The sequence below is a fragment of the Stegostoma tigrinum genome, chromosome 4 (genome assembly GCF_030684315.1).
Source record: "Stegostoma tigrinum isolate sSteTig4 chromosome 4, sSteTig4.hap1, whole genome shotgun sequence".
In the NCBI taxonomy this organism is placed as follows: domain Eukaryota; kingdom Metazoa; phylum Chordata; class Chondrichthyes; order Orectolobiformes; family Stegostomatidae; genus Stegostoma; species Stegostoma tigrinum.
In genome coordinates this window covers 126,327,845-126,345,160 of record NC_081357.1, presented here as the reverse complement: position 1 = coordinate 126,345,160, position 17,316 = coordinate 126,327,845, and the positions used below count along the sequence as shown (strand labels likewise).

Below are 17,316 nucleotides of genomic sequence, written 5' to 3'. Positions count from 1 at the left end.
GGGTGAACTGTGATGAGGATGTAGAGATCCTTTAGTATGATCTGGACAGGTTGGGTGATTGGGCAAATCAATGGAAGATGCAGTATAATTTAGATAAATTATAGGTTATTCACTTTGGAAGCAAAAAGGAAAAAAGCAGACTACTACCTCAATGGTTGTAATTTGGGAGATGGGTGTGTGCAGCAGGATCAGGGTGTCCTTGTGCAGCAGTTGCTGAAGGTAAGCATGCAGATGAAACAGGTGGTAAAGAAGGAAAATGGTATGTTGGCCTTCATTGGGAGAGGTTTCGAGTACAGGAGCAGGGATGTGTTGTTGCAGTTATACAAGGCCTTGGTGAGGCCACACTTAGAATATTGCATGTAGGTTTGGTCTCCTTTTCTGAGGAAGGATGCTCTTGCTCTCGAGGGAGTGCAGCGAAGGTTTACCAGGCTGATTCTGAGGATGGTGGACTGATGTATGAGGAGAAATTGACTGGGTTAGGATTGTATTCGCTGGAGTTCAGGCGAATGAGGAAGGATCTCATAGTGACTTATAAAATTCTAACAGGACTAGACAGGGTAGATGCAGGGAGGATACGAGATAACAAAGTGTGGAGCTGGATGAACACAGCAGGCCAAGCAGCATCTTAGGAGCACAAAAGCTGATGTTTTGGGCCTAGACTCTTCAGATGCAGGGAGGATGTTTGCGATGGTCAGTGTTTCCAGAATCAGGAGCTCACGGTATGACGATTCAGGGTAGACGATTTAGAATGGAGATGAGGAGGCATTTCTTCACCCAAAGAGAGGTGAGCCTGTGGAATTCTTTACTACAGGAAGTAGTTGATGCCAAACATTGAATGTATTCAAGAGGCAGCTAGATATAGCACTTGGGGTGAATGGGATCAAAGGTTTATTGCGGGAAAGCAGGATTAGGCTATTGAGTCAGACAGTCAGCATGATTGTAATGAATGGCAGAGCAGGCTTGAAGGGCCTCCAACTGCTCATAGCTTCTATATTTCAATGCTATGGCTCAGTGCATTTTCTAAATGAAGTTTTCTCCCTATTTTCTCTGTCAAACCTCCTTTTTTTTATTCACTCGTGGGACATGTCCATTGATGGCTGGGCCGGCATTTACTCCTATCCCTAGCTGTCCTTGACAAGGTGGCAGTGAGTTGCTTCGTAGACTGCCGCAATCCATTTGGTGTTGTACATCCAAAATGCTGTTAGGAAGGGAATTCCAGAGTTTCAACCCAATGACACTGAAAGATGGCAATACAGTACCTAGTCAGGATGGTGAGTGGTTTACAGGGGAACCTGCAAGTGGTGGTGCTCCTATGTATTTGCTAGACCTTGTCCTTCTAGATGGTTGTGGTTGTGGGTTTATCTAAGGAGCCTTGGGGAACTTCTTCAGTGCATCTTGTTGATGGTAGACACTACTGCTCCTGATTGTCAGCGGTGGAGGGAGTGAATATTTGTGAATGTGGTGTCAATCAGGCAGCTGTTTTATCCTAGATGGCGTCAAGCATCTTGAGTCTTGTTAGACCTATACCTATCCAGGGCAGTGGGGAGTATTCCATCACGCTCCTGACCAGTTCCTTGTAGATGAGGAACAGATTTTGGGGAATCAGGAGGTAAGTTACTCGCTGCCCGGCTCTCAGTTTTTGACCTGCTGCTGCACCCACAGTGTTCATGTGGCCAGAGATAAATGGAAACTGCAGATGCTGGAGAATCCGAGATAACAAAGTGTGGAGCTGGATGAAAACAGCAAGCCACTAAGATGCTGCTTGGCCGGCTGTGTTCATCCAGCTCTACACTTTGTTATCTCGTGTTCATGTGGCCAGTCCAGTTCAGTTTCTGTTCAATGTTGATAATGGGAGATTCAGTAATGGTAATGTCATTGAACATCAAGGGTTGACAATTAAACTTTTTCATATGAAAGTGGTTATTGTCTGGTATTTGGGTAATGCAAATTACACTTGCAACTTGTCAATCCAAACTGGGATATTGTACAGGTCTTGGCGTAGTTTGATATGGGCAGCTTCAGCATCTGAAGAGTTGCAAATGGTACTGAGCCATGTGCAATCATGCCTAAACACTTCCACATTTGACCTTGTGATGCACTAAAGTTCATTGCCGAAACAATTGAAGATCGTATGCCTCTGATGAACTCTTACAGCAATGTCCTGGAGCTGACTGAACTCTAACAACCATGACCATCTTCCTATGTGCCAGGTACGACTCCAACCAGCAGAGATCCCCACATTCCCATTGATTCCAGTTTTGCCAGGGCTCCTGGATGCCACACTCAGCCAAATGCAGCCTTGATATCAAGGCCTGTCACTCTCACCTCCCCTCTGGAAATCAGATCTTTCGTCCATGTTTGAACCAAGGCTGTAATGAGGTCAGGAGCTGAGTGGCCCTGGTGGAACCCAAAATGGGTGTCACTGAGCAAGTTATTGCTGAGCAAGTGCTGCTTGATAGCGCTGTTGATGAGACATTCCATCACTTTACTGATGATTGAGATAAGTTTGATGGTAATTGGCTGGGTTGGATTTGGCCTGAGTTTTGTGTACAGGACGTACCTGGGCAATGTTTCACATCATTGAGTAGATGTCAGTACTGTGCTGACACTGAAATACATTGCATGGGGTGGGACAAGTTTTGGAACACAAGTCTTCGGTAATATTGCTGAAATGTTTTCGGGGCTGTAGCCTTTGCAATATCCTGTGCCTCCAAATGTTTCTTGATATCACATGCAGTGAACCAAACCAGTTAAAAACTAACCCCTGTAATGCTGGGAACCACTGGAGGATGCCAAGGTAGATCATCCACTCAGCACTTCCAGCTAAAGACTGTTGCAACTGTGTCAGCCATTTTAGGTGTCTCCTCAATCATCTTTGTTTTAAAGAGAATAATCCTAACTTTTCCTCCAATATGTTGCATAACCGATACCTGATAACCCTGTGAAACTTACACTTCTTTTTCTGAGATCTTGAGATCCTTCCTAAAGGCTATATCTAATCATAATGAACAGCAAAATTATGGTGACAGAATGGGAACAGCACCAAAGAAATTCAGGCATCCAATGAAAAGCATGCTGTTATCATTAATACATTACTGTCTTTTCAAGGTTATGAATAAATGTCAATTTTAATGTTTATTGAGTGAGTCGAACTAGAGCTGTCTTGTATTATTTAATGCCATATATTGTCCCCTTGGTTCATTTTTGCACTGATGAAGGAATCTATCCAAAATATTTAGAGGGCATGTGTAAGGCAATGAAGAGGAAATTCCATTGCAGTTCTCACATTTGCCAATTGCGCTCATCGTTTCACTCCACTTCTCAGATTTCTGTAGCTGTTGTGTTAAAGTTACAATAGATGACATGAGAACCTCACACAGATTCATCCCAGCTTTTTAATCATTTCAATTTATAATGAGGTTGGATTATTTGGTTAATTGTATATGTTTCCAATTCTTGAATGTTTTATCAGATTTTTTTTAAATTTGAAATTAGTGCTTTTAAAATTATTTATGTTATTTCTGAAGAAGTCATTTTTTGAGACTAGGCTTCAACCCTTTTTATTCAAACAACATGATCTACACATTGTGGAGAGTGTGAAAATGCCAACTACCATGGAAATTCATGGTTCTATAATTGCACAATACAGCTTTAACTTGTTATTTTGTTATATGACATGAATATCCATATATAGTGGCTGCAGAAATAACTCACCACAAAGGGTCTCCATGAATTTAGAAGTCAGCTTCTCTATCACACCATATGTTTCCACATAGAAGACATGGTCATCCAAAGGTTCACTGGCCATTAGCCTCAGAGACTGCATGTCAGCCCTGTCCACACCAACAGCATAGATTTCAATGCCAGAAGCTCGAGCACTTGCAGATATTTCTGCCACTTGGTCCTGGGGTCTCCCATCTGTCACAATGATGGCTACTTTAGAGATACCAAGTTCCTCTGGTCTTGCTCCTGAAGACTTCGTAAAAGCCTTGTTCATTGCACTCTCAATGGCCAGGCCTGTCATAGTACCGGTTGAAAGAGGTTCGATTTGATAAACTGCTTGCTTCATGTCTTTCTTATTACTGTAAGTTTTGAGCATGAACTCCTCCTTCACAGTGCTTGCATAGTTGAGAATGGCTACTCGGGTCCTGTCGGGCCCAACGTCCAATGTGTCAATCATATTAGCCAGAAAGACTCTCACTTTTTCAAACTCCTGCGGCCGGACACTGCGGGAACTATCGATAATAAAAACCAGATCTTGAGGCTGAATTTTACATTGTGCTTCTGTGAAAGGAACAAATGTTACTTTTTAATTTTAAATAAAACATATATTTGTTGAAATAAAACATTTATTTAAACCTAGTACGTTGCACGTGATGTTGTGCGCATTTGGTCGATCCATTTAATTTTTGATGCATTAGGTGAGTTTGCAACAGACTTCAGAACCTCACTCATCAAGACCACCTCCTGGCCAGAATCTGCAGCTACATTGAGATATTCGTCCAAGCAACGTCGAGCACAAAAAAATCTTAACACCATCTTGCAATGGTAAACATTGACAGAACAACGAACAAAAATATTAGAGTCAATAACTACGATTTATAGTGCTTTCCAGGAGCAAATTTTGAAAGCAAAAGAGATATTCGCTCTTAAGGTCTTTTTCCTCAATACTTGTGGTATTGGTGTCATGACTTTTTGCACTGTCCCATATCTATCATTCAATCTTTCTTAGATACTTAAAATTGTTTTCTACTTCAGCTTTTTCTACTGTAAACATCCAAACATACTGTCACCAAATAGCTCCTTCTTTGCCTACTTCATTATTTCCTAACCTTTGTCGCAATTATGTCATCAGGACGACAGGTTTTCAGTTAATAAAAGAAAATCAAATTGCAAGTTGATAAATCAATTGTGAATCTGTCATTAAAATAATATAGTTAAAGTGCCATATGCACAAAGTTCTAGTGGTCATGTAAAAAGCTCACCTGAAATTAACATGTTTTTACTGCTGGAATTCTCAAGACTCCTTATGGAAATGATAGCTCACAGGAAGTATTATCTAGATAGTTTGCCTTCCTGTACTATGATTAGCAGTGCAACTGAGCAAAAACTAAAGTCCTATCATGTAGTGTTGAGAATGATATAAAATGTTGAACATCAGAAAGAGGAAATGGAGATGATTATTCATCCCTTCCAACCATTCAACCAGATCAATATTCAATGTAATTTTGGTAATAAATAGTAATGGATATGTAATAATTGCAGTTAGACTTCACAACACATTTATACAGGAACTTTAACATATAAAATGTCCAAAGTAAAACAGAGAAGAGATGGACACTGAAAGTTTCAGAGATTTAGGGAAGGTGTTCTAGACTTTTGGGCTCAAATTGCTGTGAATTCTATCACCACTGACATAGCAAAGGGCAGTAGAATGTAATGGAGGCTAGAATCAGAAATCAAAGTGTAGCCATTTACTGATGGGTGAAGCCATTCCTGGGCAGGGAGTTGGGGGCGAGGTGGTGTGGGAAGGGTGTTGAGTGTCTATACCAAGTGGTAGACATTTTTATTTCCACCTTTGATATTCTCCGATGATCAACGATTGCTCATAACTTCCAATATTTCATTATACAATAAACTAGGAGCAATGTGAGTAGAGTTTGACAAAAGTAATAAAATCTGGTTATCATGTCACTTATTATGCACTTCATCATGCTTTCACTTAGAAGACTGAAAATGCATTCTTATGGTGATGCAAAATATAAATTGTAAGGTTGCTTTATTTTACTCAACAATGAATGAAAGTAAAAACCAAAAGAACTGCAGATGCTGTAAATCAGGAACAAAAACAAAGTTGCTGGAAAGGCTCAGCAGGCCTGGCAGCATCTGTGGAGGTTAACGTTTCGAGTCCAGTGACCCTTCCTCAGAATTGAGGAATGAAATGAATGGAAGTACTTTATAGATTAAAATCAAACCTCAAACCTTTCCATTTAAGGAAGGTGAAGTAGAAAACAATAACATAATATCATACAATTTATAATTAGCAGGTTCACTTCTGATTCTGATCTGGTTAGTCTATACTTAAATTGACTCACTAAGCTGGTTTCCCTTTCCAAACCTAACTAGACTACAAGATAATAAAATGTGAGGCTGGATGAACACAGCAGGCCAAGCAGCATCTCAGGAGCACAAAAGCTGACGTTTCGGGCCTAGACCCTTCATCAGAGCCCGAAACGTCAGCTTTTGTGCTCCTGAGATGCTGCTTGGCCTGCCATGTTCATCCAGCCTCACATTTTATTATCTTGGAATCTCCAGCATCTGCAGTTCGCATTATCTCTAACTAGACTACATGCAGCTTTTTATCTTTTTCTTTCCTATAATCACCAGAAGTGGGAAAACTGTCTCTTCCCCCTTCAGCGATTCACAAGGAGATATCTAAAAGAAAAGTATATTTTCTGCAGACAACCTCCATGGCCAAGATGCCAGTGTTTGAGAGTGAGGTAACAAATTGTGTATTGTTTCTGGTAATTGTGCTTAGTTTGTTACTTAAACACTTCTTGCTTTTGTGAGTAATGTTTTAAGGACTGTGCTCAAACAGAACCTTTTTTTCACAAATCTGTTGAGAGATTGTCAAGAAATCATAGCAAGGAATAGTAATAGATTTGTAAGTACTGATGAAGATTTTGAAATTACAGCACTTCAGTAAAGAGTAGAGCTAGGGTCTTAGACAGGAATATGTTGTAGATCAGAGTACAAGTTAGGTGCAGTTAGAGATTCTGCCTAAGTCACTGCTTTCCCTCCCCCTCATCTGACTATATTTCCACATCTTTATTATGTGTTTTACATGTTATTCCAATCTAATTTTAAGCCTGAATTTTACTGTAATAATATCGCTGAGAGTTTCATTGCTGTCTAAATCTGACAGCAAAATCTGAGATAACAAGGTGTAGAGCTGCATGAACACAGCAGGCCAAGCAGCGTCATAGGAGCTGGAAAGCTAACGTTCAAAATCTGGCAGTACGTGAGTGGACGTTCAAAATAAAATCTGCTTCTCCACAATCTTTATATTCTTTCCTGTGCATGATGTAAAATCAATTTATACTGCTTCGGGCTTGAGTTCTGCACATCTTAGTGAGAATTCAACGAGGAATCTGATGAAGTCACAGAATGCCAGGAAGAAGTGTTCGCAGATGGCTGGTGATAATATGGTGCTGAAACAGACGTCCCTTGTTGGGATATATTTGTGCTAAAATGTCTCAAAACTTTGGAGACGAATTGAAAACGCGTAAACTTGAAAATAAATAGCACTGGTCTGAAATGAAGTTCCCCTTTAACGCATACAACAGCAAATTGGACAGTACCAACACATTCCTATGAACAAAGAATCAAAGACAGAAATTGTTGGAGAAAATCCAGGCAGCATACGTGGGGAGAGAAACAAAGTTAATGTTTCAAGTGCAGTATGCTTCATCGGAACTAGAAGTAGCTGGGAAATAACAAGGTGTGGAGCTGGATGAACACAGCAGGCCAAGCAGCATTTTAGGAGCACAAAAGCTGACGTTTCGAGCCTAGACCCTTCATCAGAGAGGAGGAGTGGTAGAGGGTTCCGAAATTTGGCCTAATGTGTTCAACAAGCTCCATACCTTGTTATCTCGGATTCTCCAGCATCTGCAGTTCCTGCTGTCTCTTATAGCTGGGAAATGTTGCTTTTTGTGCTGTTGACCGAGTGGGAATGGTAGGTGGGTGGAGGTGGTCGTGGGGGTAAGTGTGAAGAGAAAGGATACATGGAGACAGTGCCTACAAGAGAGACAGGGAGAAAGGGAGAGTGACAAGAAAGGATAAGGAAAGGGTTTGCTGATAATAGCTGACAGAGATAAACGCTGGGTGGGGTACTAATGGGAAGTGTAAATAATTGAAAATAGATTAGCTGTGCTGGGAGCAACCCGCACAGGGCCTCGGGATATGGGATGAGTAACAAACAAGGCGGAGGGTGTTCATGTTCAGAAATTGTTAAACTCAATGTTGAATCCTGAAGTCTGAAATGTAGCTAGGAGGACGTTGTTCTTCTAGCTTGTGCTGAACCTCCCTGGAGCACTTAGCAAGTTTGAGGCAGAAGTGCTGGTCGGGAAACATGGTTGTGTGTTAGAGCGGAAAGGAACTGAAAGCATGCATTTATTATTATGATCAGGGCATGGGTGTTCGTAAAGCGATCACCCAGTGTGCATTTTGTCTCCCTAATGTAGAGGAGAATACCTGCAGGATTTTACAAAGGGAGAGTTTAATCTCAAAATGGGATCCATAGATTTTTTGCCAAAAATCCACAACTCCAAGAGTGCTTTTTTCTGAAAATGGTGAATCATCTGAATTTCAGAGGCTTTCCGGTAATTTCAGTTGGTGCAGGAGTTGACGCCACACTATTGGGATCATTCTGCACCCCGCCAACTGAGCCAATCAGAGAACCTGGTAAAAGGGTATTGACAGATCGACATTCTCATCAAAAGGAAGCCGTGTGACTGTTACATAATGCAAAGCAACTGAAGAAATTGAAAACAATAAGTACTGAGATGTAATTTAAGAGAAAATATTACTTCTGCAGTTCGTTGTTGGATTTTATGTACCTCAGAATTGACCCTAAAATAGTGATAGGTAATTTGTTTCCATATTACCACGACATTCTCAAAGAGGGAAGTAGAAAGGAAATGTTTAATCTTTGGAACAAGAGGTGCAAAAGCTTTTCTTTTTGCCCCTCAACCTCCTATGACCTGCCAGCCACATGGTGAAATGTTGCCTCTTTTCTGTCACTAATACTCAGGGTTACTACCTGAATTTACCTGAAGAGGGAACTGCAACAATGACCAGGCCAAAATGGTCATTCTTTTCGGAAAAAAAGACATAAACTTCATGAATAAGGAGACTACACACTACTTGGATAATCAAGAGTAAAGACGAAGAGTGGAACCTGGAGGTACAGATGCAAATCTTAGGAATATAAAATCTGCCTCCATCTGTTCTTTGCTCTTGCCATTTTTAAGTTCTTAATCCTCATGTTGCATTTGGATGGTCATTCATGTCTCACGTGATCTTTCATTTATTTACCGTACCACTTCCTACTTTTCCACCATAAAGTCATTTCTCCTGCCTTCCACCCTATCGTAGACTTTCCTCTGTGTTTTGTTGCTGTTCTTTCACCTTCTATCGACTTGAGACTCTTACATTTCTATCTTTAAATTCATAGAGGTACAGCACAGAAAAAGAGAGGTCCTCCATTGAGTCTGCGCCGGTCAGAAACTATCACTTATGAATTTCAAAATCCTGTTTTCTCTCTCTTCACAGGTGCTGCCGGACCTGCTGAACATTTCCAGAATGTTGGATTTGACTTCTATTTCTGCCGCCCCCACCCAACACCGCCCACCAGCCAAAGTTCAGACAAAGCGTAATTCTTTGGAAACCTTGTTTAAAACTGAAGAGTGTGACAGTGGAGCAGCTGTTTTGTTACATTGCCTCTCATGTGCACCAGTTGATGAGGAGTTGCCCCTTCCACACAGAGGGCTGCAGTTATCCCTTCAGTTGGAAACAGTTTCCCATACATCAGCTCTGATGCTGTGCACTGCAGACCAAAATGTGCTCTATAACTCCAGACCATATAGGCTATTAGGAAAATAACAGTTTTTCTGCTATTCACACGCACTGCCTCTCCACACTGTGACTGGACTTTAGGAAGAATGATTACTCACATTGGCATAAGAAATTGATTTCAAAAATAATGTTGAAAATGCTTATCCCTTAGAGCACTCTCACAGTAGTCAGGAGGTAGGGTGCAGGTTGAATCAAGAGTTGAAATTGGCCTGTCACAAAGGTATCACTACAGTTGTTATGGGAGATTTCAACATGCGGGTAGACTGGGAGAATCAGGGTGGTACTGGACCCCAAGAAAGGGAGTTTGTGGAGTGCCTCCGAGATGGATTCTTAGAACAGTTTGTACTGGAGCTTACCAGGGAGGAGGCAATTCTGGATCTGGTGTTGTGCAATGAACCGAATTTGATCAGGGACCTCAAAGTAAAGGAGCCATTAGGGGGTCGTGACCATAATATGATAAGTTTTAATCTGCAGTTTGAGAGAGAGAAGGGAGAATCGGAAGTGTCAGTATTGCAGTTGAATAAAGGGACCTATGGAGCTATGAGGGAGGAGTTGGCCAAAGTTCAGTGGTACAAAAGCCTAGCAGGGATGGCAGTGGAACAACAATGGCAGGTATTTCTGGATATAATGCAGAAGGTGCAGGATTAGTTCATTCCAAAGAGGAAGAAAGATCCTAAGGGGAGGCAGGGGCGGCCATGGCTGACGAGGGAAGTTAAGGACTGTATAAAGATAAAAGAGAAGAAGTATAATTTAGCAAAGATGAGTGAGAAGCTGGAGGACTGGGAAGCTTTTAAAGAGCAACAGCGGATAACTAAAAAGGCAATACACAGAGAAAAAATGAGCTATGAAGGAAAACTGGCCAAAAATATAAAGGAGGACAGTAAAAGCTTTTTAAGGTATGTGAAAAGAAAAAAAAAGGTTACGACTAAAATTGGGCCCTTGAGGTCAGAAACGGGTGAATTTATCATGGGGAACAAGGAAATGGCAGAAGAGTTGAATAGGTACTTTGGATCTGTCTTCACTAGGGAAGACACAAGCAATCTCCCAGATGCAGTAGTGGCTGAAGGACCTAGGGTAATCAACGAACTGAAGGGTATTTATATTAGGCAGGAAATGGTATGGATAGACTGTTAGATCTGATGGCTGATAAGTCCCCGGGACCTGATGGTCTGCATCCCAGGGTACTTACGGAGATGGCTCTAGAAATTGTGGATGCATTGGTAATTATTTTCCAAGGTTCTATCGATTCAGGATCAGTTCCTGTGGATTGGAGGGTGGCAAATGTTGTCCCACTTTTCAAGAAAGGAGGGAGAGAGAAAACAGGAAATTACAGACCGGTTAGCCTGACGTCAGTGGTGGGAAAGATGCTGGAGTCAATTATAAAAGATGAAATTACGACTCATTTGGATAGCAGTAACAGGATAGGTCAGAGTCAGCATAGATTTATGAAGGGGAAATCGTGCTTGACTAATCTTCTGGAATTTTTTGAGGGTGTATCTATGAAGATGGATAAGGGAGAGCCAGTGGATGTAGTGTACCTGGACTTTCAGAAAGCCTTTGATAAAGTCCTGCGCAGGACATTGGTGAACAAAATTAGGACACATGGTATTGGGGGCAAAATACTGAGTTGGATTGAAAATTGGCTGGCTGACAGGAAGCAAAGAGTAGTGATAAACTGGTCCCTTTTGGAATGGCAGGTAGTGACCTGTGGGGTACCACAAGGTTCGGTGCTGGGCCCGCAGCTGTTTACGATATATATTAACGATATAGACGAAGGCATTAGAAGTAATATTAGCAAATTTGCTGATGATACAAAGTTGGGTGGCAGTGTGAAATGTGAGGAGGATGTTATGAGAATACAGGGTGACTTGGACAGGCTAGGTGAGTGGACAGATGCATGGCAGGTGCAGTTTAATGTGGATAATTGGGTGGTTATCCACTTTGGTGGCAAGAACAGGAAGGCAGATTGCTATCTCAATGGAGTCAAGTTAGGTAAAGGGGAAGCACAACGAGATCTAGGTGTTCTTGTACATCAGTCAATGAAAGCAAGCATGCAGGTACAGCAGTTAGTGAAGAAAGCTAATGGCATGCTGGCCTTCAAAACAAGAGGAATTGAGTATAGGAGCAAAAAGGTCCTTCTGCAGCTGTACAGCGCCCTGGTGAGACCACACCTGAAGTATTGTGTGCAGTTTTGGTCTCCCAATTTGAGGAAGGACATTCTTGCTATTGAGGGAGTGCAGCGTAGGTTCACAAGGTCAATTCCTGGAATGGCTGGACTATCATATGTTGAAAGATTGGAGCGACTGGGCTTGTATACTCTTGGGTTTAGAAGGATGAGCGGGGGATCTGATTGAGACATATAAGATTATTAAGGGATTGGACACTCTGGAGGCAGGAAGCATGTTTCCGCTGATGGGTGAGTCCAGGACCAGAGGACACAGTTTAAAAATAAGGGGTAGGCCATTTAGAACAGAGCTGAGGAAAAACTTCTTCACCCAAAGAGTGGTGGATATATGGAATGGTCTGCCCCAGAAGGCAGTGGAGGCCAACTCTCTGGATACTTTCAAGAAAGAGATAGACAGAGCTCTTAAAGATAGTGGAATTAAGGGTTATGGGGATAACGCAGGAACAGGATACTGATTGTGGATGATCAGCCATGATCATAATGAATGGTGGTGCTGGCTCGAAGGGCCGAATGGCCTTCTCCAGCACCTATTGTCTATTGTGCAAGAATTAAGCTTTAGCGTACCCATTGCAATATATCGTCATGTGGGAATTAATTTAGCAAAAAAATACACTAAACCATAAGAAAATTGAACAGGAGTAGGATGTCCCGGCCCCGAGCCTGCTGAACCATTCAACAGGAACATGACTGATCAAACACTCCTCACGCTACTTTCCTGCGTTTTCCCCATAACTCTTGCATCACTGGCTGATCAAGAATCTAGGATAACACAGTGTGAAGCTGGAGGAACACCGCGGGCCGGGCGACATCAGAGGACAGGAAAGCTGACGTTTCTGGTTGGGACCCTGACTCGGAAGAAAATTTTCTGAAGGCTCCGACCCGAAACATCAGCTTTCCTGCTCCTCTGATGCTGCCTGGCCCGCTGTTTTCCTCCAGCTTCGCACCGTGTTATCTCTGATTCTGGTATCTGCAGTTCTTGCTGTCTCTAATCAAGAACATATCGACCTCAGCGTTAAATGCCCCTGAAGACTCTGCCCAAACAGCTCTCTGTGGGAAGGAGTTCCAAAGACTCAGAACCTTCTGAGGAAAGAGATTCCTCCTCATCTCAGTCTTAAAATGGAGCCCCTTCATTTTCGAGACATTGCTTCAGGTCGTAGACTCTCCCATGAGGCAAAACGCCCTCTCAGCATTTACCCTGTCAAGCCCCTTAACGATCCGATACGTGTCAATGATATCACCTCAGTCTCCTGAACTCCAGAGTCCCAACCTGTTTAATTTTTTCTCATTAGACAATCCCTCTTTGGGATCGTCCACTGATTTTGACATTGCGCTTTACTCGTCAATCGAATTAGGAAAACGGCAGGATTCAGTAATAACGAACCAATGAGCAAAATCTCAGAGATAATGGGAACTGCAGATACTGGAGAATCCAAGATAATAAAGTGTGAAGCTGGATGAACACAGCAGGCCCAGCAGCATCTTAGGAGCACAAAAGCTGACGTTTCGGGCCTAGACCCTTCGTCAGAGAGGGCTCAAGCACTTTCACAAACGGTCTCTTTAATTGTAACGAATAATTCTCCCTAACTGTGGAGAGAAAGCAGAAGCTCTGTAGTGGTTCTGAAGAACTGTTAACAGATTAACTGTTTCTTTCTTCACAGATGCTGCTGGACCTGACGAGTTTGATCTCTTAGAATTCCTGCTGTGTGGAAACAGGCCATTCGGCCCACAAACCCACACCAGTCCTCGGAAGAGCATCCCGCCCAGAATTTCTCCAGCGATTTCTGCTCTTCTTTCAGATTCTCAACACCCGCATCTCTTTGTTTTAGTAACTTCTCTCCTACTTAAGGTGCTTTTATGGAAACGGATCCCAAACTTCTGTTGCACAGAGAAGGATCTCTCAAAGGTGGAAATGTGAGTAATGAAGCAGCGACAGAGAAAACAGCAGAAACTGAAATGGATACGAAGCGCAATGTTCCGCTCAGACAACATTATCTTCAGTTTAATAACACGAATTCCAGCAATTGAACACCCTACCGTCCCGTTCTCTGTGTCCTGTTACCAATAGCTACACAGTTATAATCCAAGATGTAACACGATAGAAGCCAATTGTGTTCAATGGCAGTTTAAAAACTCAGAAACTGTGCAGTGAAATTCACAATCATTCTAAGGAATCTATCTCAGTGTGAGACTGAACTCAGATTTCCACAGATAGTTCTGTTTGCGGCCAAACAGGGGAAAATAAACACGACCTTACGTTGACAAAAATCAAGCCTAGCTCGTTTGTCTGGGAGTATTTCAGGAATATATTAATTACCTCGTTGAGTCCGCTTATTTTCTATTTGCCGCACAGCCAATCACCGTTCTCTGTAGACACACCTCAAAAATATTTTGTACAAGGTGTAGATATTGCTGCTGTAATGTAAAATTCCGATTCCAAATGTTTAAACTACTCAGTAGTTCGAACAATAAGAATCGTGGCAAAACCTTAGCTCCCTATTCTCTGTCCTGGTCAAGGGAATGCCTACTAAGATCATGCTTTTGTTGGTAGTATACAGGTGTACGAGTAAAGCTTTATGATTGCATGGAAAGTACCTTGTATAACATTACTGTGCTGTGAAAGGGCTGTCCTGGTGGACTTGACCGTCACTGGGAGGCGAGCTTTCTGGGTCCGGACTCTGTGAGGACGATACTTGAGACACTGAACTTGGGCGACCAACACAAGGAAACAGCAGAGAGCTCCGCTCCAGGTCTGCTTCATGATGTCTAATAGCCCCTATCGTCCTCTGTGCGTCTCTCTCACACACAAACACATCCGCCTGCCCCTCAGTTCTACAGCTCACCGAGCCTCCAGCCTACTGAATAAATTCCCAGGCTGAGCCACGTGTGAAATGCTGAACCAATCGCCAAGAAATCTTCCAGCGACAGGGAACGCGGTCGGGGCTGGAGGGGTTGGAGCTGAGTTGGTGGTGTGAGCCATCCAGACATCTGGCAATGCTCCACAGGAACTAAGGGTTTCTCACCGTCTGCGGTGGGGGTTCAAAACAGGCTGGGGCACATTGTCCGGGGGTGTTAGAGGCTGGGGCACTCACTGTCTGGGGTTGTTAGAGGCTGGGACACGTTGTCTGGGGTTGTTATAGGCTGGGGCACATTATCTGGGGTTGTTATTGACTGGGACGCTCTGTCTGAGGGGCAATAGAGGCTGGGACACTCAATGTCTGGTGGGGAGATAGAGGCTGGGACGCTAACTGCCTGGGGGTGTTAGAGGCTGGGACGCTAACTGCCTGGGGGTGTTAGAGGCTGGGACGCTCACGGCCTGGGAGGTTGTGGAGTCTGGGACACTTACTGCCTGGGGGACGAAGACAGAAGCTGGGACACACTGTCTCGGGGGGAAGGAGAGGCTGGGACACTCGCTGTCTTGGGGGGGCATTGAAGCTGGGACACAATATCCAGGGGAGGGGGGATAGACGCTGGGACACTCACTGTCTTGGGGGTGTGTAGAGGCTTGGACACTCGGTTTGGGGGGGTGTTAGAGGCTGGGACAGCCGGAGGTGGGTACAGGGAGCAGGAAGATTAGTGTGAGTGGATGGGGAGATGGGGTGTGAGTGGGGGGTGTGTGGTTGGGGGTGATGGTGGGGTAAGTGAGTGGGGGTGTGTGGATGGGGAGATGGAGTGTGAGAGAGGGGGTGTGTGAGTGAGGTGTGTGGATGGGGAGATGGAGTGTGAGAGAGGGGGTGTGTCAGTGGGGTGTGTGGATGGGGAGATGGGGTTTGTGAGTGGGGTTGCATTGGTGGAGGTGATGGTGGGTTTGGGGAGGATTTGGTGGAGGTGATGGTGGGTTTGGGGGTGAGTGGGTGGAGTTGATGGTGGGTTTGGGGGATGAGTGGGTGGAGTTGATGGTGGGTTTGGGGGATGAGTGGGTGGAGGTGATGGTGGGTATGGGGGTGAGTGGGTGGAGGTGATGGTGGGTATGGGGGGATGAGTGGGTGGAGGTGATGGTGGGTCTGGGAGATGAGTGGGTGGAGTTGATGGTGGGTTTGGGGGATAATTGGGTGGAGTTGATGGTGGGTTTGGGGGATGAGTGTGTGGAGGTGATGGTGGGTTTGGGGGATGAGTGTGTGGAGGTGATGGTGGGTTTGGGGGATGATTGGGTAGAGTTGATGGTGGGTTTGGGGGATGAGTGGGTGGAGGCGATGGTGGGTTTGGGGGATAGGTGGGTGGAGGTGATGGTAGGTTTGGGGGATGAGTGGGTGGAGGCGATGGTGGGTTTGGGGGATGAGTGGCTGGAGGTGATGGTGGGCCTGGGGGATGAGTGGGTGGAGGTGATGGTGGGTATGGGGGGGTGAGTGGGTGGAGGTGATGGTGGGTCTGGGGGATGAGTGGGTGGAGGTGATGGTGGGTATGGGGGGGTGAGTGGGTGGAGGTGATGGTGGGGCTGGGAGATGAGTGGGTGGAGTTGATGGTGGGTTTGGGGGATGATTGGGTGGAGTTGATGGGTGGTTTGGGGGATGAGTGGGTGGAGGTGATGGTGGGTTTGGGGGATGAGTGTGTGGAGGTGATGGTGGGTTTGGGGGATGAGTGGGTGGAGGTGATGGTGGGTTTGGGGGAGATGATGGGGGACGAGAACGTTGTTTCCCCGCGCTGGTTCTAGCATTGATATCCTGTTTGATCTTCAATGCCCTGTGTATGTTAATTAAAACAGCAGGACCCTGAATTTAAGGGCGTATATTTCATTTGAAACTGTTCGTTTTCTGCATCGTTTCATCGAAATTAAGATAAATCCCAACGGACCAGTCGGACGAATACTCTAATTCCATCCATAACCCTCTCAGAAGCTGAAAGTTTGTACAGGACCGAAACACCGTTTCCCTGATTTGGGAACAAAGAACCAAACCCCGTAAAATTCAACGAAGCTGGTCCAGGCCTTAATTCCTAATTTTAAATGTTCGAAAAGAGGAAGATCCGTTAGATTTTTCGAATAGAATTGATGACAGGTATGTGGCAATGGAAATGATGAGAAGTATTTATCTGTGGTTATTTGAGTATTTCAGTGACTAGGCATCTGTCTCTGAATCCAAGGTGGAAATTGTATTTGAGCGCAAAATATGCGAGGTGCAGACACAAAAGAATTTTAAAGTATTTGTTTTTGTCTAAAATGTTCTTCGAAATGGCTTCGTGCTGTTGGATAGGATAAATCCAACCATTCCTCCAGCTGAAGAGCAAGTTTTTGTAAATGATGTGTCTGTTCAATTGAATGATCTGACGGGTTTTCAATAGAAACTGCGATGTGCAGCATGTATTAATGTGTACATTCACACCCGTAACAGGTACAGACATAAACACAGCGCAGTTTTCTCCTGTTTTTACTGGTCAGTTATAACCGGATGATAATTAACTAGTGAGGAATTTTACCAAACGATTGCGTTGTTGACAGACACATCGAAATTTGTTTAACACAAGTGCGCCAGTTTATACACAGTTTATAAATCCTGGAACTC

The 17,316-nt window shown here is 43.8% G+C and overlaps 1 protein-coding gene across 2 annotated transcripts in view; it reads right to left on the bottom strand.

Annotated features, from left to right (window-relative positions):
* LOC125452686 (matrilin-3) overlaps positions 1-14,583 on the bottom strand; it is a 49,080-nt gene extending 34,497 nt beyond the window's left edge. For both annotated transcript variants that reach the window (XM_059645755.1, XM_059645756.1), the window contains exons 1-2: positions 14,414-14,583; positions 3,715-4,284 (exon numbers count right to left, since the gene is read on the bottom strand). In XM_059645755.1, the coding sequence (XP_059501738.1) occupies positions 3,715-4,284; positions 14,414-14,579 (736 nt within the window). In that variant the 5' untranslated portion in view covers positions 14,580-14,583. The remainder of the gene's footprint in view (positions 1-3,714; positions 4,285-14,413) is intronic.
* Positions 14,584-17,316: the final 2,733 nt, after the last annotated feature.